This window comes from Syngnathoides biaculeatus, chromosome 11 (genome assembly GCF_019802595.1).
Source record: "Syngnathoides biaculeatus isolate LvHL_M chromosome 11, ASM1980259v1, whole genome shotgun sequence".
In the NCBI taxonomy this organism is placed as follows: Eukaryota; Metazoa; Chordata; class Actinopteri; order Syngnathiformes; family Syngnathidae; genus Syngnathoides; species Syngnathoides biaculeatus.
Genome location: NC_084650.1, coordinates 23,117,047 through 23,142,253, shown reverse-complemented (window position 1 = coordinate 23,142,253; position 25,207 = coordinate 23,117,047). Strand labels below are relative to the sequence as shown.

The 25,207-nt window shown below is 43.1% G+C and overlaps 1 protein-coding gene across 4 annotated transcripts; it reads right to left on the bottom strand.

Annotated features, from left to right (window-relative positions):
• Positions 1–58: 58 nt before the first annotated feature.
• On the bottom strand, positions 59–25,162 carry n4bp3 (NEDD4 binding protein 3). 4 transcript variants are annotated; one of them, XM_061835395.1, is made up of 11 exons: positions 24,909–25,162; positions 20,243–20,357; positions 9,639–9,910; positions 9,395–9,557; positions 7,948–8,160; positions 6,848–6,969; positions 6,572–6,767; positions 1,807–1,899; positions 1,478–1,723; positions 1,117–1,372; positions 59–572 (listed from the first exon to the last, which is right to left on the bottom strand). In XM_061835395.1, the coding sequence occupies exons 3-11, from the start codon at positions 9,875–9,877 to the stop codon at positions 214–216; spliced, it is 1,887 nt and encodes a 628-aa protein (XP_061691379.1). In that variant the 5' UTR covers positions 9,878–9,910; positions 20,243–20,357; positions 24,909–25,162; the 3' UTR covers positions 59–213. The 4 variants fall into 4 exon arrangements, with proteins under 4 accessions (XP_061691379.1, XP_061691378.1, XP_061691381.1 ...); XM_061835394.1 differs by lacking the exon at positions 20,243–20,357 and having other exon boundaries at positions 24,909–25,161; XM_061835397.1 differs by lacking the exons at positions 20,243–20,357; positions 24,909–25,162 and adding an exon at positions 24,785–24,865.
• Between the last annotated feature and the right edge of the window lie 45 nt (positions 25,163–25,207).

Sequence of the window (25,207 nt, the reverse complement as noted above, 5' to 3'; positions counted from 1 at the left end):
AGAAAAAAAATATCTTAATTTTGTTATGTATTCAAATGAATATAGAGTAATAGGAAAAGGATTTGCAAATATTATTTTTATTTACATTTTACACAATATCCCAATTTCTGTGGAATTATACAATCATTGTTGCCACGGATTATATGCTGAATCTAAAAGTTTTCCTTTTCTTACTTTTGGTCCCAGCCTGGCACATTTTCCATGTTGTCATGTTCAAATTTCAGAGGATTCAATTCTGTCAATCCATGGCAAACCACTGGGTGGACTGTCCTCTTTTTTAACTATTTTGCTCTTCAGCTCTTGGTCTTCTCTTTCCAAAGTCCCGTCTTTGCTCCCTCCTCCTCCTCCTCCTCTTTCTCTCAACTGCTGTACTTCCCTCTCCAGCTCTGCGTTGCGGTGGTACATCTCTAAATAGCTGGCCTGCAGCTCCTTCTGGTAGCGGATGACCTTGTCCTTCTCTGTCTGCCATGTCTGCCTCTCCTCCTCGAAAGCCGCGGCCTGGGCCTCGCTCTGGCGCCGCTCCAGTAGAAGCTCGGCGCGCAGACGCTCTTCCGTCGGGCCCGCACACCCTCCTAAAAGCAAAAGACGATCACACACTTCATCTGCGATCCAGCGGAGCTGTCTGCTTCTGACCTGCTTACGGTAATTAAGTAAGAACCTATTTTTTTTCCTCTCAAAATAACCAAAAGAATTATGATCATCATTCTGCCTAATATGATCATCATTCTGCCTCAAAGACAGTATATGGAAGAAAGTATTAATATAACAATTCTCCATCAATTGAGGGTTGGCCGAGAACACTCAGTGCCTCCTCCTCATTTTTAAAAATTATTTGAAAAACGTTTGGAGAAGTACTTTTTCCTGCTGTGGTATACATGCAGGCATGATTGGATGGGTTTTGTGTGGAAGGACGTGCACAAAACTCCGATTTAACCTCCGAAACACGTTTTGGATCAACTCAACCAGAAATGTGAGAAATTTCCACAGACGCTCCAAAATCAAAGGGTTGGGAGACTGACTCCATGTTTTCCTCAGCAAATTACAAGTGTAAAATCTCAATTCCCATCCACAATTTTGAAACATTCAAGTGTGTATATATTTGATCCAAAATGCTACCTGTTGCCCCAGTCGAAATGCTCTCGTCTCCTTTCCCGTGGTCGCTGGTGCTCTGAGAGGGTCTTCTGTAATGCTGGGATCCATGCAAGATGAGCTTCAGGGCATCTATCTGGCTGTCCCTGTTGCGCAGCTCCAGGCGAGTCTCCCGGAGCTGCGTCTTCAGCTGGAAGATCTCGCTCAGCTTCTGGGTCACCTCGGCCTGAGAGTCTCGAAACTGCTGCTTGAGCAAGGAGATCTCCCCAGACTTCTGGCAAACCTTCCAGATACAAATAAGAACAAACGATAGTGGAATTCACATAACTGCCCTGTAATCAGATCAAAGTGAGTGCTGTGCCTCTCTCAATCATACAGGGTAGCCCACCTCCCATTGTGTCTCCTCGAGGGTCGGACTAGTTGGAGTCTCCTTGGTTCTGCCCTCCTGGCTTCTTTTAAGCCCCTCAAGCTCTTCTTGCAGTCGGCTCTTCTCCTGCTGGACCTTGTAGAGCTGCAGCTGGAAACCACGCTGGGATCGCTGGGCATGCTGGGAGACCTGCCGGAGCTTGGCAGCGTAGAGGCGCTTCAGCTCTTCCACCTCCTTTTCCCACAGACGTTGTTTGCCTTCAAACACCTACACGGAGCAAGTACGTGAGGCGAGGTTTCGAAGAAAATGCATGACATCCATTCATGAACAAGCCACATGAGGGAAATCACCTGAGCGATGGCGCCCTCGCTCTCGTCCAGGTTTCTTCTCATCTGCTTCAGCTCGTGTTCTTTCTCTACAAGCCGCTCCTCCAGATCCCGCACCTTGGATGAGATCATGTTAAGAGCTTGGATGTGGATCTAGTTGGCATAAACAGCGTTGAATGCTATGTATCATCCATCCGTCCATTCATTTTTTAATATGAATTGTTTTCATTGCGTGAATGGGACGGTATGCCTGGGACGGATTCCCAGCCAAATGCAAGGGAACATACAGATAAAGAACCATTCACACTCATATCCGTGGGTAATAGAATTCAGTCAGCCAAAGGTACAGTATTCTGGATTATATTTTGGAAGAATTTCCAACAGTCTACATAGGACGGCCTGAACCGAGAATTGTAATGCAGATGTATGTCCTAAGCTAAGCTCACCTAGGATATACCAATGATTCTTCTTCTTCTTCTTCTTCTTTTCCTTTCGGCTTGTCCCGTTAGGGGTCGCCACAGCGTGTCATCTTTTGCCATCTTAGCCTATCTCCTGCATCTTCCTCTCTAACCCCAACTGCCCTCATGTCTTCCCTCACCACATCCATAAACCTTCTCTTTGGTCTTCCTCTCGCTCTTTTGCCTGGGAGCGCCATCCTCAGCATCCTTCTACCAATATACTCACTCTCTCGCCTCTGAACATGTCCAAACCATCGAAGTCTGCTCTCTCGAATCTTGTCTCCAAAACATCCAGCTTTGGCCGTCCCTCGAATGAGCTCATTTCTAATCCTATCCAACCTGGTCACTCCGAGCGAGAACCTCAACATCTTCATTTCTGCCACCTCCAGTTCAGCTTCCTGTTGTTTCTTCAGTGCCACCGTCTCTAATCCGTACATCATGGCCGGCCTCACCACTGTTTTGTAAACTTTGCCCTTCATCCTAGCAGACACTCTTCTGTCACATAACACACCAGACACCTTTCGCCAGCTGTTCCAACCTGCTTGGACCCGTTTCTTCACTTCCTGACCACACTCTCCATTGCTCTGTATTGTTGTATTTGAAGTCGTCCACCCTCGCTATCTCTTCTCCCTGTAGCCTCACTCTTCCCCCTCTACTTTTCTCATTCACGCACATATATTCTGTTTTACTTCGGCTAATCTTCATTCCTCTCCTTTCCAGTGCATGTCTCCATCTTTCTAATTGTTCCTCTGCATGCTCCCTGCTTTCACTGCATATCACAATATCATCTGCGAACATCATGGTCCAAGGGGATTCCAGTCTAACCTCATCTGTCAGCCTATCCATTACCACTGCAAACAGGAAGGGGCTCAGAGCTGATCCCTGATGCAGTCCCACCTCCACCTTAAATTCCTCTGTCACACCTAAGGCACACCTCACCATTGTTCTGCTACCATCATACATGTCCTGTACTATTTTAACATACTTCTCTGCCACACCAGACTTACGCATGCAGTACCACAGTTCCTCTCTTGGTACTCTGTCATAGGCTTTCTCTAGATCCACAAAGACACAATGTAGCTCCTTCTGACCTTCTCTGTACTTTTCCACGAGCATCCTCAAGGCAAATAATGCATCTGTGGTACTCTTTCTAGGCATGAAACCATACTGTTGCTCGCAGATACTTACTTCTGTCCTGAGTCTAGCCTCCACTACTCTTTCCCATAACTTCATTGTGTGGCTCATCAACTTTATTCCTCTATAGTTCCCACAGCTCTGAACATCCCCTTTGTTCTTAAAAATGGGAACTAGAACACTTTTCCTCCATTCTTCAGGCATCTTTTCGCCCGCTAGTATTCTGTTGAATAAGTTGGTCAAAAACTCCACAGCCATCTCTCCAAATTGCTTCCATACCTCTACCGGTATGTCATCAGGACCAACTGCCTTTCCATTTTTCATCCTTTGTAGTGCCTTTCTGACTTCCCCCTTAGTAATCATTTCCACTTCCTGGTCCTTCACTCTTGCCTCTTCAACTCTTCCTTCTCTCTCATTTTCTTCATTCATCAACTTCTCAAAGTATTCTTTCCATCTATTTAGTACACTACATGCACCAGTCAACACATTTCCATCTCTATCCTTAATCACCCTTACCTGCTGCACATCCTTCCCATCTCTATCCCTCTGTCTGGCCAACGTGTAGAGATCCTTTTCTCCTTCTTTCGTGTCCAACCTGGTGTACATGTCTTCATATGCCTCTTGTTTAGCCTTTGCCACCTCTACCTTTGCCCTACGTCGCATCTCGATGTACTCCTTTCGCCTCTCCTCAGTCCTCTCAGTATCCCACTTCTTCTTCGCTAATCTCTTTCCTTGTATGACTCCCTGTATTATGGGGTTCCACCACCAAGTCTCCTTCTCCCCTTTCCTACCAGATGACACACCAAGTACTCTCCTGCCTGTCTCTCTGATCACCTTGGCTGTCGTCGTCCAGTCTTCCGGGAGCTTCGGTTGTCCATCGAGAGCCTGTCTCACCTCTTTCCTGAAGGCCGCACAACATTCTTCCTTTCTCAGCTTCCACCACATGGTTCTCTGCTCTACCTTTGTCTTCTTAATCTTCCTACCCACCACCAGAATCATCCTACATACTACCATCCTATGCTGTCGAGCTACACTCTCCCCTACCACTACTTTACAGTCAGTAACCTCCTTCAGATTACATCGTCTGCACAAAATATAATCTACCTGCGTGGTTCTACCTCCGCTCTTGTAGGTCACTATATGTTCCTCCCTCTTCTGGAAATAAGTGTTCACTACAGCCATCTCCATCCTTTTTGCAAAGTCCACCACCATCTGCCCTTCAAAGTTCCTTTCATGGATGCCGTACTTACCCATCACTTCTTCATCGCCCCTGTTTCCTTTACCAATATGTCCATTACAATCTGCACCAATCACAACTCTCTCGCTGTCTGGGATGCTCAGAACTACTTCATCTAGTTCCTTCCAGAATTTCTCTTTCAACTCTAGGTCACAGCCTACCTGTGGTGCATAGCCGCTAACCACATTATACATAACACCCTCAATTTCAAATTTTAGTCTCATCACTCGATCTGATACTCTTTTCACCTCCAAGACATTCTTAGCCAGCTCTTCCTTTAAAATAACCCCTACTCCATTTCTCTTCCCATCTACTCCGTGGTAGAATAATTTAAACCCTGCTCCCAAACTTCTAGCCTTACTACCTTTCCACCTGCTCTCTTGGATGCACAGAATATCAACCTTTCTCCTAATCATCATGTCAACCAACTCCTGTGCTTTTCCTGTCATAGTCCCAATATTCAAAGTCCCTACACTCAGTTGTAGGCTCTGTGCATTCCTCTTTTTCTTCTGACGCTGGATCCGGTTTCCTCCTCTTCTTTGTCTTTGTTGATATACCAATGATTATCTTATTTATTAATGTATACGTTTCATTCCTACCACTGTTAATATTGCCTATTTTTTTTTACCCAAAACTACAATTTATTGTTTTGTTGATACACGTATGCTGTCTTTGAAACATATGGCTTTTCCTGCTCTTGCTAATTTTAATTTTTATCTGCTTACAATGTTTAAAATGGTAACATGACTTATGAAGTGAATATAATTCAATCCATTCAATTTATTAATCTAGTATTGAATTTAAATGCATTGAAAAGCCAAAAGCCCTCCCATTTCTGTTAAATTTTTAATAAAGGAAATACAACATAATACAAGAGAATGTAATGGAATGAACTGGCCTGGAGTGAAATTAAGATAAATGTCTGTCTGTCTGTCTGTCTGTCACTCACTCACTCACTCACTCACTCACTCACTCACACACACACACACACACACACTCACACACACACTAGTTTGAATGACTGTTTTTTGGAAAGAGAAGAAGAGGTCAGGGGCAAAGTAGGAGCATGTCCAAATCTGTCAAGGAGTAAAAAAAAAAAAGTATATTTCAAAACACTTTAGGTAAAATTTATAACAGAGAAGGTTATTTTTATTCCAGTATTTTTTCAATATTGACAAAATGAAGCAAAAAAAAAAAATTGTCCTGCAGCAAAAAGGTCACTTTTCTGGTAGGTGCAAAAAGGCAGGTGCTTGAGCACCCCTTGTGCTCTTGTGTGCAAATGCCTAATAGCTTTCAGGGGCTGGATTAAGGTTTCGTTGGTTTTGGTGGCCCGTGAGTGTCCAGTCATGAGTTTTATCCTACAGTCGTTCCTTGCATGTGCTCTCATTTTGATTCGTTTGTTTGAGTGTCTATCAGATTTGATAAAGCAGATTAAGCCTCTCTGTACCCAACATGCGAGAGCATTGGACAACTTTTGTCGCTTTTTCGAGTTTGACCTTGACGAGAGCGACGTATCGAAGCTGACTTTCAGACAGGAAATAAACTGAACTCAGCAAAAGACCATTGGGCGCCGCCACCTGTTCTTGATGCTTTTGTTATATATTCTGTATTATTTCATATATTTTATTTGATGCCCAACTGCATGCATTTACAAGACTATTTATTGACATATTTTAGCCTGTAGACAACACTGCTGAAAAATTTTGCTGGTGTTCACATTCACATACTATCAATCTCTTCATGTGGCTTGCTATCCCGATCCCAATATTTCAACATTTATTATTCAGGGACCCATTATGGTTCTTGTCACCGATTCATGTTTCCAAAGTGTATGTATATGGGTATATTTTTTTTTTAGATACTTTGATATTATAATTGTATGTCACTACTGTCCACTTCGCGACTGCAAAAGCACAATTCTTATTTTGTTTAAAATTCCATTCACTTCTATTGTACTCACCACTTCCTCAACAGACATGGAGAGGGTCCAGTCGTAAGGGGGTGGAGCCTCCCCCCCACACGGCACCAGGCGGCTGAGGGTTGCCATGCTCCGACATGGAGTTTCCCCTAAGGCTCCGCCTCCTGACCCAAGTGCTTTCCCGCCTATAGCGGTGCGGTCCAGGGAGCCAATAGTATTGATGTGGCCCATAGATGCGCTAGTGAGGCCGTCAAAAAGTATTTTTCAAGCAGTGATTAAGATAACAGATTTTACTGAAGGCTTGGCAGGGACACAGACCTGATATTAGCCAGGTTTGGGCGAAAGGTGGGGGGATACGGCGGCAGACTGCTCATGGAGTTGTGGCCTGAGTCCGACAGGTTGTCATCCTCCTGGCTCGCGCCGCGCATGGAAGAAGAACCCTACACCGCAATCCAAATTAGTGTAATTGCAATTGTAATCACCAACAAAATTTATTACTACCCCCACCAAGTAGCAGGATTACTTACAATTTTTGTACAGGGGGCGAATCTATTAAAATCAAGGGAGGCTTCATACCATTCAGTTCAATCCTAATCATTGCGTAACCTTCTACAATTTCTTTACACATCCTGACTCTTCCTCTCCTCTCATGAAATTAAAACGCAATCCATTTCTTAACAGAGCGTAACGAGGCAGTAAAGAGGCCATCTGGACCAGCGAGGCCTTCTCCAATGGCCTAAATACACAACCGATGACCTACATTTACAACCTAAATTGTAATATTCGTTCCACGAAATGGTATTACCAGTAATTTAGTCTCAAAAGTGTGTTCTCTGTATTTCAGTGTTTAGTGGAGACGATGGTGAATTGCTTCTTGCTTCACCCTCGATCTAGTTTTGATGGTTTCTATAATTGTGTTGTGAAAGAGGTGGTATAAAGAGGTGGAGTAAGACCCCATAGAAGGCCCAGGGACCAAATGCACGGCCTGCCACAGACTCAAGCGTGATGATTTGCAGTATCCAGTCATCCAATATCATCTTCCATGAAGCTAAGAAATGGATCAACCAGTACAAATATAGCACTCCATGTTTGTAATGGAAACTATTGTTTCACTTATTAGCTTTTTTTTTCTCCTTCCTGCTATTTCAGTCTCAACTGGACAATTTTTCCTGGTATAGTCCTGTCATCTCCCATCAGCCTCTGTGAACCATGAGGTCACCTGCTGCTCTCACATGAAAAAAAAACAAAAACATTTATTGGTTCAACCTTGGAGTAAATCTTCACTCAACTAAAAGCCATTCTAGTTCGGATTTGTTTTCCTGACCTTTAAAGAGATTCAGTCAACTCAAAACAGTCTCTGGAGCTAAACTGGGATCAGGTGAAAGTTTGCTGAATGACAATTGAACACCACAGCGTACCTTGTTCCCAGTGATTGACTCTCCATGACGAGAGGGCGACGATGATGAAGAGGAGCCGGACATAGTTTTCGAGAGATGGGCATAGGATTTGTGCAGCCCATTAGATAGCCCGTGGTCCTCCTGGTCCTCTGATTTGGAAGATGGATACAGGTTCTGCATGGAGCTGAAGTTTTTGGGAGTGACAGGTTTGAAGGCAGATGACCTAAAGCGAGCCTGGGGGAAAAGAAAAAGTCAAGACACTTGCAGAAATCACGACGGTTGCCGGATTATAAAATGCAAACTCACATGGGCTGAAGATCCTCAGCATCAATTGACTGAATGCCAATTTTCTAGATTTGATTGCAAATAATGAATCTGAGCTCAGTGAGTGTCGGATGCCGCCTACGACTGAACAGGAATGAACAGTTGATTGACTGCTGACAGATTGCGGGGGTGTCGAAGGATCTATCCTGATAAAAATATGATACTGATCTGTTTAGCAGAGCTTGGCAGTTAGCCACTGGCTGTTTTTCAATATGAAACACCCACAATCACTCCACTGGAAGTCATGAATGCGTTCCCAAATTACCGTCTATACTAATTAATCAGCTATTATATGGACGTATGGAAGTATTGAGAAACCATTTTCAATCAGTTGTGAAGAAGAAAACGTTTCAGACAAGAAACATCATTTACATTACATCATTTAAACTTTAAAATTGGTCACTTACACCCACACTGTACCATTGGTGGGTAAGGGTCACATTTGGTTTATAGAATGGAAACATGGGCCAGGACAGGAGCGTTAAACTCATTTTTGTCACCGGCCACAATGTAGTTACAGTTTCCCTCGGAGGCCCATTCTGACTGTGAAACCATAGAAATCTTTAATTGCCTCATCATATTTACAAATGAAATTTATGATGTGACAATTTGAAATTGTGGTACAGATTTTAACCAGAATGATAGAGGTGGATGATGATTTGCCTTCGCGGACCACATTAAATCATGTGGCGGACTGGATCTGGCCCTCAGGCCTTGAGTTTGACATTTGTACACCAGGTCACTTGTAGGTCATATAGTAACATGAAGTGCTCATGTTTTCATTGCTTGATTTATAATATATTTAAATTCTACAGAATTTAGAATTTATTCAATTATTGTACTTATTTTTAACCATTTACATTAAATTCTTGAATCATTTTATACTGAAATAATTGCATAAATACATTTCAATAAACTCAATTTCGGAAGAAAATGCCAAGTTAACACATCAAATAGAGGACTCTTAGTAATGAAAATGCTTAGTGGGCTGGAGTGAAGAACAAAGCGGGCCATGCCTAGCACAACAGAAGCGTTAAAGGGTGAATTGTCATATTTAATTATTTTTTCATCATACCACAGTTTATTTATTTATTTTTTTTTAAACTCTTGCATGACAGTTAACAATAATTGAACAAACATGTACCTTTTCATACTTTCCTCCACTGGGCAGTGAGTTCTTTGTGAAATCGATCTCTGTGCCATCTTTGTGGAAGACCTTTGCATACAGGTTTTCTTCCTTATTCGCGGCGACAGAGGCGATGATGCCCTTGTTGGAGCCACCCCCCTGGTTGGTTTTGGGCTCTTTTCTGTTGGGGAACACGACACACACTCCCCGCAATGTGACAACAGCTTGGGAACGTACCATGACGACATCTGGCGTCACCCACCTGGGGATGTTGAGGTAGTTGAGGAGCTCTCTCTGAGTGAAACCTTTTTTTAGGAGGTTGTTGGAGGGCTTGGGCCTCACCTGGGGCACGGCCCGGTTCATTTTAGTGGGAGACACGTCGGGCCTCTCCACCAGACTGCCGACACTTCCCATGTTGCAGCGGGGCAAAAATGACGGCGCTGGGAACGGGCTTTGGAAGTTTTTACTGGGTTGAGGAAGCGTCTGGACCGAGGCCGCCATTGGTTACACGGCTCACAGGGGAGGAAAGGTGCTCTGAAAAAAGAGGAGGGGGGTTAGGGGAGCACTGCCTGGTATGATTGTGTGAAGATTTACACTTAATGTCTTGACATTTTAAATGCTACATCCTCACTTTAGTTTACCCCCCCCCCCCTTTTATTACTCTGAGTGGTTGTCATCAGTTTTTCCCCCCCGTGAGTGTACATGCAGCTGTTTCAGAGCTGAGTTAGAGCTTAAACACATGCACCAACACACAAGCGCATCAGCATCATGCATAAAACAACAACGCATGCAAAATTACGCTTTTGCAACGAGGACACGCATCCGACAGCTATTCAAAAATACCCATTGTGTGCTTGCAGTTGTTTCAATAGTTGTTTTACTCATCAGGAGCTCGCGTTTGGCCGTCCCAGCAGCATCTAACATGCAGTACATGAGGCTGATGTTTATCCTCAGGTCGGACAGCATATGTCAAATCACAAGCTGTTGCGTAACTCTGACCCAACTTGGGTACAATTGCAATCCTTCATCCTTCAGCCATGTGGACGATTCAATTTGGTGCTTATTTTGCTCGCAAATGTCCTGCATCCCACATATTTTATGATGTCAACAGATAATTCAGTAATTTTCCCACAGAAAGTTTTTTTTAAATCTGCACAAATCAGAGGATTTCAAGCGTTTCATTCCATAGTGAGTATTTTTAAAAATGCATAGTTTTCACTATGGTTTCCTCTATGGAAATTTTGGTTCCTTGACCTCAACCCACACAAATCCCACATCTACGACAATCAAAAAGACAACAAAACCTTCAGCTTTCAAGTGGAGACTCTCAAGGACAAAATCCCTCCTCAAATAGCAGATCGAGGTCTGAACATTTGAATGTGAAGAGAAGACGTTTCAGACGCTCAGACACTCGCGTCAGTCAACAGCCCCACGACAAAGTAAGCAAAATTCCAAAGACACTTCACAGAACACGAGTTTGGACTTGTTGTTTTTTTGGATGCACCGAACACTCACTCCCACGGACATTTCACTCACACTGGCTTATGCGTGGGGCTCACTCAGCACAGCCATGCAAAAAAAAAAAAAAAAAAAAAAAACACATCCACAGCTCCGGTTCCTCTACCCTCACGAAGCTCACCCTCCCCTGCCTCATATCAAAGTTTGTTTACATTTGGCAGGTTCCAACCTAACATCCCACACAGCGCTCACTCGGTTATATCACAAGAGCTCTGGTGAAGGCTGGACCTTGTGCCAAAACCCAAATCATCCCCTGGCCTCACTTAATCTGTTCCGCAAACAACTACAGTGATAAAGGGAGATTTAGTCATTCCAGTCAACACTTAAAAGAAATATGAGGATAAGCGGCATCAAAAATAGATGGATGGATGAAGAATATGTATAAACCCCAAGAGAAGACGAAGAATATTAGGCGATACAAGAATATACCGGTAGGGCTAGCACGATAATTAGCACATCGATTTATCGTTGGATTAAATGAAATAGATCAATTATAAATGGTCATTGCTGTGGTGAGCGGGCACGCAGATCACACTGAGTTGGATGGCTGTGTCATTAGCGGCTAGTGGGATATGGAATGCTGGGGGACCGGTATTGGCTCGATCCGATACTCCACACTCCACAGCATCGTATGCTGTGCAGTGCACAGACTCAGACAGCAGAGACACGCAGGGGAAAGAGAACCATTTGCTGTGTTTGCAAGCTAACCAGCTTGCACACGAGCTAACAAGTTAAGGAGTGAAACAGCTCGCTCCACAATAACGATGTTGTTAAAACATTAGAACTTTGCTCCGGGTTGTTGTGAGTGTTGCATCACCTCAGCTGCACATATTATTAGGCCAAAATTTGCCTACAATCAATGTCAATGCATATTTGATTGTTTGGACACAACCAAATAGTAGCCGAGTTTGGACGGAAACTCATTCCGATTGGGATAGGCTCCAGCTCTCCATGATCCTTGTGAGAATAAGGGGCTTGGAAATGGACACTTGAAATCATTCCGATTGAAGATCAACTGATAACTCGTGTTTACTGATCATCTTGATTGGTATCGGCTGATAATTACCATTTTATGTTGATCGGCTCATTGGCCTTTATGTCATAATTTGCTGATCTTAACAATAATGTCATTGCTCAGCTCTGCAAAAGACATTTCCTCTGCATCCCCATCGTGTACGATATATTTGAATCCAAAAGCTAGTTTATGTTTCGCCTTATGTATTTTGACGTCGTCCTATGAATATCTGACCGTCAATAAATTTAACGTCTGAGACGGACAACACAGAATGCAAGGGCCAAGAAATTCTGGTCTTTTATGATTTAATTATGTCAGATTACTGCAATAAAATCTTGTTTTCCGATACGTACCACCGCATCCCATCTTTTACGATCACTGGGCTTTATCTTGTCAACTCAAACACAAACGGACACTCATTACCATGGCGATGACAACAACAATAGCTCACATTGTTTGTATGATAAGAACAAAAGTGCTAGCACTAATGCTGTATTCGAAATGAGGGCATGCATGGCCAAAATTAAGTTCTGATCGATTTGAAAGAAAAAATATCACACTCCTGTGAAACCAAATGAAATTCCATTTCTGCATATCCTGATTGAGCTGTTCAGATGCGACATTTTCATTTGGCTTATGTTCGAAACAGAAGGCTCCATGTAAACCTGGCTAGTCTCGCAGAGTGAAGAAAAACATTTGATAGTGAAACAAGAAAGAAAGGTGTCACGGTGGAACTGAGTGTTGGCCTGAAAGTTCTGAGGTCCAGGGTTCAAATCCCGGCCCTTCCTGTTTGGAGTTTGCATGTTCTCCCCGTGCCTGCACGGGTTCTCTCCGGTTTTTGTCCCACATCCCTAAAACATGCAATAATTGGAGACTATAGATTGCCCCTAGGTGTGATTGTGACTGGTTCTTTGTACTGTATCTATGTGCTCTGCGATTGGCTGGCAACCAGTTCAGGGTGTACTCCGGCTTCAGTCCGATGATGGAATGGATAGGCGTAAGTACCACCGTGACCCTTGTGAGGATAAGCGGGTTGGAACTTGTTCCACCTGAACAGTATTATTAGGTCCGTGTCATCTCATTATGAATGAGAAAAGATCATTTACCCCTTGGCTCCTCAATTCACAAAAACTAACAACAGAGAGACAAAAACAAGACACAATAGCAACTGTATCGGCAAACATCCCAACGACCTTTGTTAATGATTGCAACCAAGACTTGAGTAGCAATCAGTGGAGCACGGAGCTCAGCCAAGGTGGAACCGATAAAAATTCTGTAATGAACAGGGTGTACTCAGGGCAAGAAATAAACAGTAGATGGCAATGAAAGGAACACACAAACATCTCCTGGTAACAGACAAGTTGAATGCAGGATGATGTAAGATCAAGTAATTGTACCATTTCTGTGGAAATAGTGATTTTTTTTGGTGCATTGTTCAGAACCCTAACCAAGATCAGAACATTCATCCACCTGTTATATCGGTACATCTCTTCTTCAGCCTGTTGATGTCAGTATATTGCACCACTTTTTACATGTGACAAGTGAACCAAATACCTTCATGCAATGTGAAATGAATGGACAGCTCTGATCTGTTTTCTCTACTGGTTGCTCCTTAACATTCCATCCTTTTGGTTCATGGTGACTTTGTCAGACTCTTTTCATCACTCCGCTTTCCCTCACAATGACCACTCTTTCTCTTGTTGCCTTGAGGTTTTCAAAAATGTTCCACACTTTATCCGACAACTGGCATTTACTGAAGTGTCCATACCAGTCTCCATGAAAGACTGATCTATGCCTATGAGGAACACTTTTTGAAGGGCGTTGATATATAGTAATCAGCCCATTGACATTCAAACAGTCTGGCAGTATATATATATATAATATATATATATATATATATATATATATATTATATATATATATATATATATATATATACACACACAAATATATGGGTGGAGATAGCAACTAATTTTCTATTCAATTCTGGTTTATTTATGTCGTGTCAATTCACAACAGAAGCGGTCTTATTGCAGTTTACAGTCTTTCAAGGTCCTTTGAAAAAGTACATTACTTTTCCTTTCCTGATTATAACCTACCTTTATGGTTGGGGTCCCGCCATCCCCCCCCTCATATGAAAACACCACTGTCGTTGCCAGGACCTTAAAATAGCCACTGCCCTATTTTGTGTCTGGCGTCTACACTTCGAGTGCTCAATAGCACCTTTTCTCTGCAGCGATGAACAAATACGACCCGTTTGACCCCTGTAGTCACTCAAGCAGATGCCGTCAATGAAGACAGTGTGCGAGAGAACACATGAGCTTTAACGCCACCACTTTTGAGCACCACTGAGTCACACTCGGCGTCTCCCACAAAGGCAGCTTCTCGTCTTCAATTTTTTGCAACGATAGTGAAGCGCTTGTGCTGAGCGGCGTCTGCTCACTCCCAAGACGAGAATGACATCAGCTGGGTTCAGCCACAGGCATCCCTCATCGCATTTCCATGTACGTCTGTAGCTCGTGTCATGTCATATTTCACACATACAACATGACGTACAAATTGGCCTCAGATCCCAAGAAGATGTATTTCAAAGTCCTTTTTTTCCTTATGTTTGCTAGCCACGGGGTTCGTCTGTGTCTCCCTTCCATAATGAATAACTAGCAAACAATTAGAGGCTGCAGCGGAACAATCTTCGTCAGCCCTGCCCCACGGTTACATGTTTGCATGGAACACTCATTGGCACATTGGAGCACTGTGTGATTGCTCTCTTCTAGGCCTGCAGCGCACTTGATTCTGCTGCTTGTGACAAGTGTTGACAGTACGAACATGATTAAATTAGCACATTCATACATTACTTTCACATTGTTCTACCGTTGAGGATACTGCTTGGGTCAAACGAACTATTTTTTTAAATGCAAAACTAAAAAGAGAACTCAGACTGCCCTCTAAATCCCTGATGGCTATTTGACTAGCAAACCAGACTGTAATCGTTACTCCTTGGACTATTCCGAAATAATCAAATGAAAAGTGTACTGTCATGTTTTGGATAACGCATTTTACCTTAACCTGGTTTCTTCGCCATACCTTGTCCAAAGGTAGCCGCCCGCATCTGTTTTGCGGCCATTTAGATGCCGTAAATCCTCGCTGCCTTAGTTGGGCAACTGCCTCCTTCTTGACTAGCCTGCTGGCTAGCTAGCAAGCTAACCCTAACCATCTTTCATGCTGTGTTGGATAAATGTTCTCAAATTCAATCTGCTGTGGTATCCGTCCAGTTCGCCAGTAGCCCCTTCCCGTTAAAATAGTTTGTTGTTCTTTGACTTTTTTGTGATTCCGATGGGAAGATTTTGATTGAATTTTCTTTTTTTTTTTTTTTTTTAGTTGATTCCACTCACCACCACCGACTCATTCATAGCTACAGTACAAAGTCACTTGGCATCCACTTTGTGGTCAAAGCATATCAACATATTATTATCCATCTACATCTGCTTGTCCTAATTTGGGGCACGGGTCAGCTGGAGTCTCTATCCCAGCTGACTTTAGGTTGGAGTAGTCAAGAGTGATTCACTAGGCACATATAGACAAACGACCATTCTGACTCACGTTCACACCCAAAAACAATTTAGAGTCTTTAATAAGAAAATTAATACGAGCACAGTGAGACCGTGGAACTCCAAAGAGGAAGGCCACCGCAAAGTTTGACGCTTGCAGAACCTTGAAGAACCTCACCAGTGTGAAGCTGATCACTTGTCCTAATATCTATTTCCTTTGAAATCGATAAAAGCTAAATATCAAAATGCACGAGAAAGATGTTTGAATGATTGCTAAAACACCACAACAACCCAGATACTACGCAAATATGTTCCCAAGTGCTTTGAGCAGCATTGGAGTAACAAAACAGCGTCATTTGAGGAAAGGGCGTGACCCACCATGGACCGGTTCCCTGCCTATGACAGGCCACATAGAGCCAAACAATTGTTAACACTCACATCACACCTATGGACAATTTAACACTCTTACCTGCAAAACTAGTCTTTATTAAGAAAGAAGACCAATAAGGTCAATAATGATATTAGTGCCCAATTTCTCTCACCTACTTATACAGTACTTATAAAATCTCAATTAAGGTCTTTAACTCCAAAGTCAATGTTGAGTATCAAGTCCTGTTTTTTTTTGTCAAGACACACAACAGTGATGCAAGTCAGCTCGAGTCCAAGTCGCAAAGACTTACTCTCGGTCTCTATTTCTGGTTCATGGTAACGTAGATTGAAGTCTTCTCTTAGCATCAGAATAAGTGTTGCAAAAAAGCCATCAGAAAGCGCAAAACACACATGCAAAGTTATTGCTGGATGTGAAATGCTGGTGTTTTGAACTCAAAAAATTGTTTAAATAGCTGGGATATGCTGCAGCACGCCCACGACCCCAGTGAGGGAGGAAAATACATTAATACATTTTCCAGAATATTCTATCTGAAGTCCAAATTTTGACTTTGTAACGTCACCCCGGCAGAGCGCAATTAACGTTGAATGTGTTTTATAGGACTGCTTTGTGAACAGATACCACAAAGTGGGCTACTCTTTGACACACTAGAAAATGCAGCATTTAAAAAGATTAAAACCTAAGAAGATTAGAACAGTTTTAACGTGCATTATCCTCTTATGACTATTTAGTAGTATCCCTAGCCTGATTTTCATGTTAGCCGTCCATCCTGCAGCTGAGATATCTTCCCTCTCTCAGGGTACATATTGACCTATGCTGACTGCAATATTGTTTTTTTTTTTTTTTTTTTAAACACAACTCAACTGCCGGTTACAGTTGTCATGTGGGGTTTATCTGGGGCAACTGCTTGTTGACCTGATAGTTCTGCATGAAGCCATATTGATCTGTATCTGACAAATGTTATGTAATTCTTTTTGAGTGTAAGATGGTGGACCCCAAGGGGCAGCAGAGGCAGGACATGCACTCATTCTTATGGTAATAGTCACAAGCACTTGTTTATTTTGCAGGAGGGAGAGGATAAATGACGTTACCAGTGACTTTGGTGCAATTTGAAATAATGAGCGTTGATCCCCATGTGCTGTGGTTGCGTGTTCATGTGTGTGTCTGCCCGTGCACATGTGTAAGATTAGCTTTAGGAGCATAAGGATAAGCACCTGACCCCAGGGTTGGCATTTGTTTGCTTTGCCCCCATCCCACACGCACACGTGGACTACTGTACAGTAATCAGTGGTGAAAACAAAGCATTTCTCCACCCACCCATCCGCTTTGGGCAAAAGGTGAACTCTGAACTGGTTGCCAGCCAATCGCAGGGCACAGAAAGACAAACAACAGTCACACTCACAAATCTTAAGAGTCTCCAGTTGCTGCATGTTTTTGGGATGTGTGAGGACACCGGTGTGCCGGGAGAAAACCCACAGAAGCACTGGGGGAACAAGCAAAATCCACACAGGTGGGCCCTGGATTGAACCATAGACCTCAGAACTGTGATGCCAACACTATAAGAAGTTGTACCACTGTGCCTTTCTTGTTTATTTCTTTGCAAATACACTTGTCTGTCATTTAAAATTTGATGCCAGAAACATCCATCCATTTTCTTAGCTGGTTATCCTCACACGGGTCGCAGGAGTGCTGGAGCCAATCCCAGCTGTCAATGGGCAGGAGGCAGGGTACACTCTGAACTGGATGCCAGCCAATCCCAGGGCACACAGAGACTAACAGCCACACTCACAATCACACCTAGGGGCAATTTAGAGTGTCCAATTAATGTTGCATATTTTGTGGATGTGAGAGGAAACCGGAGTGCCCGGAAGGCAGGGGGAGAACATGCAAACTCCACACAGGCGGGTCTGGGATCGAACCGGGGCCCTCAGAACTGTGAGGCCAACACTTTCCAAGCTGATCCACCGTGCCTGCCAAAAACATGTTCCCAAAAAAATGGGACCAGACATGGCTAACTTGCACATGTGTAGGCGCACTATTGAAAGATACATACCATATTTGGAGCAACATATGCTGCCATCCAAGCAACATCTCTTTCACAGATGCCCCGACTTATTTCACCAAAACAATGCTAAGCCATAGTCTGCACGTGTAACAACAGCCTTGCTTTGTAGTAAAAGAGCGCAACCACTAGATTGTCCGACCAGCAGTACAACCTTGTTTAGCGTTGAAAATTGTGGGGCATTATGAAGTGCGAAATATGACATTGGAGACTCTTAAGCAACTGAAGTTTGTACATTAAGCAAAAATGGGAAATAATTCCATCAACAAAGCTTCAACAATTAATTGGTACCCTCAGTTCCCAAATGTTGATTGAGTGCTGCTAAAAAAGAAAGGTGATGCGAAACCAGTAAAAATGCCCCTTTGCCAGCTTTTTTGGAACCTGATGCCAGCTTCAAATGTAAAATAACCGAATATTTGTGAAAAGGTTTGTAGTTCACTACCCTCCAGTGGCTAGTATGTATCCGTGTTCACCTTGTTTATAAGCAGCAATCAGAGAGAAGAATTTGAACCGAGTGAGCGATACGAGAAAAAAAAAGCGCATTCTTAGCATTTCTCCCTGGCTAATTATTAATGTGCCCTCACTGAAAATAAAGTGGAGGTTTGTGATGTGTGTTGGATCATTTAAGAACGGCCTCAAAAAAAAAAAACAAAAACAAAGACCCATGAGAACTACACATCAGCAATAAGAGAGATCTAATGACTGGTCATTTTACCAGATAATCATGATCTGTGAGTGTGTTAGTTGTGTGTGTTTGTGTGTGTGTGTGGGGTGGGGGTGTCAGGTGGGTTGAACTGATTTGACAAAAGCACAGGCGAGCGAGCTGAGCTTCTTATTAAATCCATTAGGGAGAGAGTGGGGAGTTTTCCTTCTCTTTTGTGAAGTTTCTTTGTGCTCTAGAACGGGTCACGTAGGAGTTGCCCTTTCAGAATTCTGGCAACACAACTGGTGTGCCCTTCCCGCATCAAACCACACCAGAACCAGGTCTGCTCAAGTCCAGGGATGCAATGAATGTGCATCCACAATAATGTACCACATAGACGGGGGAGCTGGCTCACAAAGTGAACAACAGTCATTGATGGTGAGTCAGACTCATGCAGTACTTATCAGATTTTTTTTGTTGTTTTTTTGACTGGCTTCATGTTTAACAAAATGATCAGCCCACGTATCAGGCTGACACATTTTGATGATCAGCACTTTTTTTTTTTTGCTTTACTGCTGTGCATTTAGTCATTTGTGCTGAGAAACAGCAAAGTGGAAACTAGTTTCTTCGCACTGTTTCTAATGTCAACAGTGGCAGGGAGCACGAGGTCACACCGTTATGGAAACCACTGTTACAACAAAAGCCACCTAATGACTTGGAGAGAAGGAAAAAAAAAACATCTACAAATTCCAAGGACACAAATGGACCATCAGACCTGTTATTATTTATAAAAACACATACAAAAGAATGTAAATAAAGGGATATCTCTGCCAGGTTCAGCAAGTAGAGATAATCCGAGATGTCTTTATCCAAGTGCCATGTGGCTTCACTTTCGGGATAATCAGCCGTCGCATGTTAATGAGCACCAAGTCGACGGAGAGGCTGCTTGCAAGGGGATGATTTTAAAAGTCAAAGTTTACTCATTCTAATTCATCTCTTCTACAAACATTTTTTGTGGCTAATTTGAATTCTCACTGTGCTCATTTGACTGCCATATCAATAAGCATTCCCACAAACAGTCGAAAATAAATGTGCGTGTTCAGAGTTGAGCCCTAGGAAGAAATAGTGGGAAGCACAAATGAGCAGCTCAAAACACACACAAAAATAAAGGTGAAGCATTCTACATTTTGTTGATTAAGAAAATGACCTTAAAAAACCCTCAACTTATTAATTAAAATTGGTATTTTTTTTATTAAGTCACAGTTCAATTTTGCGGCAAATCATAATGCCAAATCAAATTAACAATTCAGTGGGCAACATGGAATTGAAAAAAAATATAATGTAAAATTAGCTTTTCCAAGTTTATACATTCAGTCACTGGAAGTTTTCACACAATCCGATGTAAAAAAAAATAAAAAAATACAGAAATAATTTATGTGGACATTCAACATTTTTCATATTTATTGTGTAAAGACATTGACATAAATTACTATTCATACTAGTAAAAGTTAATTAAATGTCAAATAAGCCTGACTTGTCTGTCTTTAACCACCAAAATAAAGCAAAAAAAAAAAATATGCTGAATTTTGTGACGTGGAACTCTCAAGGACATTTGATCTGCAAGTGTGATGTCATAAAAAGTATGAAAATAAATCACTTTACCTGTTCGCCCCAATCGAATCTGTGACTCACCCTATATTGCGTTTCCTGACTGATAACCAGTTCACGACTTCCTGTTTGTGATTGTGATGGGAGGGAGGGAGCTGCATAGCCATGAACAAAATCAGCTGCAGGATGACTTCACGGGCTGAAAGCAGAGGCCGAGCTACTTTTTAATCTACACTTGACGGCTGTGCAGAATCAGGTTTTGCTCTGACCCAACAGCAAATCAAACAAAATGGCTATTGTGGAGTGGCTGGTACTTTCCAGCTCTCCACCTGCTCATCGCTTTGTGCACTGTGTACTCACTTTAGGGGCCCGTGTGGTCGGACTTGTTCTGCCAGTTCTCCCGCAGACAAAAGGCCTGCACGTGGATCCGCTTATGTGGACGGTCCAGCGCCAACATTGACACACACGCAGCCGCGTCGGAACAAACAACGCCGAAGCGGCGAGCATGTTTACTCGCAAACGAAGGATCCGACTTGGGCTTAAAAAGACTGACAAAAGAGGAGCGAAGGGAAATATACAAAGTGGTGAACTCAGCCTGGACTACTGGACAATAGTCTGATTGTCAGATGGACTTCCAGATGGGTTCGGCACCATATCAGGTTACAGGAATCAAGAAGAGAGAGCACATTGTCCTCTAAATCAACAGAGAAAGTACTTCTTCATTTCATTACTGTTGCTGTAAGTCAGCAGAGCTCATTGGCCCGTATTGACTTCTTAAAGATGGCACCAATGGGTGGGCATGCAGGAATTGGAGTTAATAAAATGCTAAGCAGGGACTGACAGGCTATTAAAGACTTTCTAATTGTGCAGTTGTATACCACATATTAGGTTTAAAAGGAGGGGGGGGGGCAAATATGACAAGAAAAGACCCCTGCAGTGATGGTCTGAACCTTTATCATTACCTCTGAGCCCCACAGGCTCATACAGTCGTACTTCTAAAGATTATCATCTCCCAGACTGACTTTCAGCCCGACACAAGAATGTATGCAGAGATCTATAGAAGGAGGAACTCGAGACAGGGCTTCATTGAAGCCTGCTTACAGATTCTTTACCTGTTGGACCTGTCGTCGAGATGAGAGGACAGTTTGGACCAAACTCATTTCCTCTGTCTTCCTGGAAAATAACATTACAGCAAGCAGATAGGCTGTCTGACGATTGAGGAATAACATTTGCAGATACATTCGCCTGACTTCAGGGCAAGACATTTGCAAACATCTTTTACTTGGCCAAATAATGACCAATATTTTTGCTCACTTTATGACAATTTACGGACCAAACCAGTCACTAAATCATAATCAATTTATCTTTGTGCATTTTCTGCACTACCCATTTGAAATAATGTCCTTTTTTAGGGAAAAGAGGATGGAATTCTGTTTTCTTAATCCCATTCTTATTCATCAAAAAATAATTGATGGATCACCCCAATTATTTAACTTATTATTAGTTGCACCCCTAATTGTATCATTGATTAAAGCCAATTACCGTGGTCCAGAGATAAAGTGAAACATGTGACCTCTATCTGACCCCAACTAGCAAGTACACGCTGGAGGTTGGAGATAAAACAATCGTGAATGAAACCCGGCCAGCTTTGCCTTACTGCAATTCGCAGCATCAGTCTAAGTGTGCGCTGACACGTTTATCTTGCTCTGATTTTTTTCTCCACACAATACACTGTGTGACCCTCGCTGCTATTGAGGCTCATGAGTGGAAGGCACACTTCTAAAGGAGATAAAGCAGATCAATTTAAAAAAAAAAGCCAAAAACGATAAGGCTGCACTGAGGTCAACACTAGGTGGTTTACTTTGAAGAGTAAGACAATAGTCCCTGCATGAGGTGCTGTCAGTTTTGGTGCAATGATGTGTTTTGGTTGAAGGGGGTGACGTTTGGGAACAAAGGCCACAGTGAGGGGGTCCCGTACCCCCTCCCCCCGCTACACACATTGACGGTCATTGAGTCCAGCCTGTCCCATATCGCTTTGGTTTCAATTGTTTACATTGCTGCGTCTTGATATCTGCTCCCATCGTCCGGCAAGAGCGGCTGAGATTGATGGAAATGAACATTTGGGTCACGCCAGCGCGCCAAAACCCACGCTTACACTGTGCCGTCTGCACCACAGACACTCGATGTTAAAATCAACAAGATGGAGTCAACAGATATGTGACGTGACATTTCAGAAGCAGAATTTGCAGTCACTCGCATATTGCATGGTTGGTCACACGACAATGTGTTCTCAATTATCCGAAGTTTCACTTACCCGAATCGCACAATTTGCTCTGATTTTCATTCATTCGCTTGTCCACTCTTCACTCGAGACAAGAAACAAGCAGGAGTGCCAACATCCTTCTTTAGCTATAAAGAAACACCTGCTATTTGAAGAGAATGATTACCTTGGGCGTGTTCTACTGCAAATAATTATTTAGCTTCATAGACGAGTAAAAAGTAAAAAAAAAAAAAAAAAAAAAAAGGAAAATACCTGCATTGATCCGTCATAACTAAAACCAACTATAACCGAACTTCCTGAATGGATTCAAGCGGAATATCCGCCGGTGGCTTTATTTAACCACATCAGCAGATAGTTGGAAAAGGGATGAGCACAGCCGGGGAGTGAAAAGTTTTACATCCAGGAAAAGTCTATGAGGCGAGGATAACCTCAGGATTAAGGCCTAACATTGAGAAAAAGATTTGAAAGGAGCGGAAGATGCGGAAGGAGGGGTGATTAGCCTTTTGGATTTGCTGACTGGCTTGCGGGGGGGGAACCTCTGTGGTTCACTCGAGGGAGACTGGACCATCTGCTGGACTCCGAGTAAGCATGAATGCTCTGATGTGCGCGTGGGTGCAACTCGGCAATCGCTGATATGCCTCTGGATTATAAATGAAAGTCAACAAGTTTAAAAAAAAAAAACACGTGCGGCTTGGCTCGGCAGGACAAATGGTCAGCAGACGTCAACAGTTGGTAGGACGGTCTTCGTCACCTGCTGTTGTTTAAAGCAGGACAAGACACACAAAATCCTGCGACGTGTGACAGCTGAATGAAGACGTAGCATTAGCTGTTTTGCAGAAAAACGAGGCACTGACGGTCAAAGTCGCCGGGCTGCCAGATAAGAAAAAAAAAACCTCCCCTCGAAAGCACTGAAATATTCTTTTGTTTAGCACACTGTGATTAGACAATGACTCAATTGTCATTGTCATCCTTGGATCGATGCTACCTGCAGTAAACTCCTAATCCAGTCGGGAATTAAAGGAAGCATTTACTTGAGAAACAGAAGACACACACTGTCGCATCATGTTGGCACATATGCAGTAATGTCACGAGCTGCTTTAAAAGATTCTCGCAAGATTCATAGTCGCCCACTGGTCGTCAAGGTAAAACAAAGCCAGACTTGCCGCTGGGCCAGCAGATTATGGGGAAGGGGATACAGTTGCGCTGACCCCTGAAGCGGGCTATTTTCAGCAAGACAAAAATAGGCGGTCTGAAGTATCCTATATTTCTTGAGCTTTGGCATATTTAGACTGACGTAAGCTATAGAGGTGTTACCAAAACACACCTGGGAAATGTTTTAAATTGTGGGGAGGGGTGTATCAGCTCTCCTTTTAAAACCAAACAGACGGGAATTTATAACAACGGGCCTAGTGACTTTTATAAAATCACATTTCACTCCAATTAGGAATTTCCCGAGGTAAAGCCAACAGTAGTTTGGTGATGTATAAGGCAAGAACACGAATGTGACGGTCGCTAGTCATTTCACACGTAATTGCCACAGCATTAACTGAGTGGGATAAAAAACTTGAAGGGAAAAGCCCACCACGTGATGGCTAAACATGCCATAAAAGTAGCTGTAACCAACCCTTGAGTGCACTACACACGCTTCCACACAACATCCATTATTGTTGAGCTGATCCTTGATTTGCGTCAGCGCGCGCACACACACACACACACACACACACACACACACACACACACACACACACACACACACACACACACACACACACACAGCCACCTCGCTCAAAAGACCTTTCCTGCGACGCTCCAAGAGACCCCCTGGCCAGAGGTCACCAGTGGCCTCAGGTTTCCATGACGACAGCCTGGCACTCCCCAACATTGAGTGCCCCCCCCAGCACACACGCAATTTTTATCCCCAAAGTCCAGAGCATCAAAAGAAACGAGAGAGAGAGAGAGAGAGAGAGAAAATCAACTCAAACATTTACAGCTGTGCACCCCGCAAACGCTTTTCTGCCCATCACAGAGGTGATTTGCAACCACTTGCTCTGAAAATTTTCCACACCATCTAGTCAGTGACTACAATGACAAAAACGACAATTATAATGCCTTTGAAAAAAGAAGAAAGACACTATCATCACCATTCTTTGAGGCTACAGCCTGTACTTTTTTGTGACGTTTTTTTTTGTTTGTTGCTTTGCTGATACATTTTTCCAATGGCTCCGTAAAAGACGGGAAACACAGCAGTATCGTTAAAATTACTATTATAAGTAATACTGACAGATGTTCAATATAGTGTACATCAAAGGAAGGAGTGATTACGCTTGTTTAAATTTGACACTCACTTCGAACGTAAAACAACGTTCCTCCATCCATCCATCCATCCATCCATCCATCATCGTGCACAGCGCACGTTCATTTGCAATCGAGACGTGGAAGCACATTAAACGAGAAAAGTTTGTCGCTCACCTTATCACCGGTGCAGGACATTTCTTCTTCTTCTTCCTCTTCTTCTTCTTCACTCTCTCACCATTCAAAGGAGACGATATTTCCCCAGAATCCGTGTATGTAGGCTGCTCGGTGCTCGCAGCAACACAAGCGCTTCCCTCTCAAACGTTTGGACGGAGTGGAAACACGAGAAGAGGTTGCGTGAAAGTTGTCCGGACGGAGAAGCTGCGCGCAAAAAGGTAGAGTTGGAAAGAGCGACCTCCAGCGTCCATAGCTGTACTTACATGTAAACTGGTTACCAGCCAATTGACCCCTCCGTG

Coding starts and splice junctions, on each gene's coding strand:
- n4bp3 (XM_061835395.1), bottom strand. CDS start 9,877: ATGGCGGCCTCGGTCCAGACGCTTCCTCAACCCAGTAAAAACTTCCAA. Junction 9,558..9,638: donor AACTACCTCAACATCCCCAG/GTGGGTGACGCC, acceptor GTTCCCCAACAG/AAAAGAGCCCAAAACCAACC. Junction 1,900..6,571: donor CCATGTCTGTTGAGGAAGTG/GTGAGTACAATA, acceptor ATCTCATCCAAG/GTGCGGGATCTGGAGGAGCG.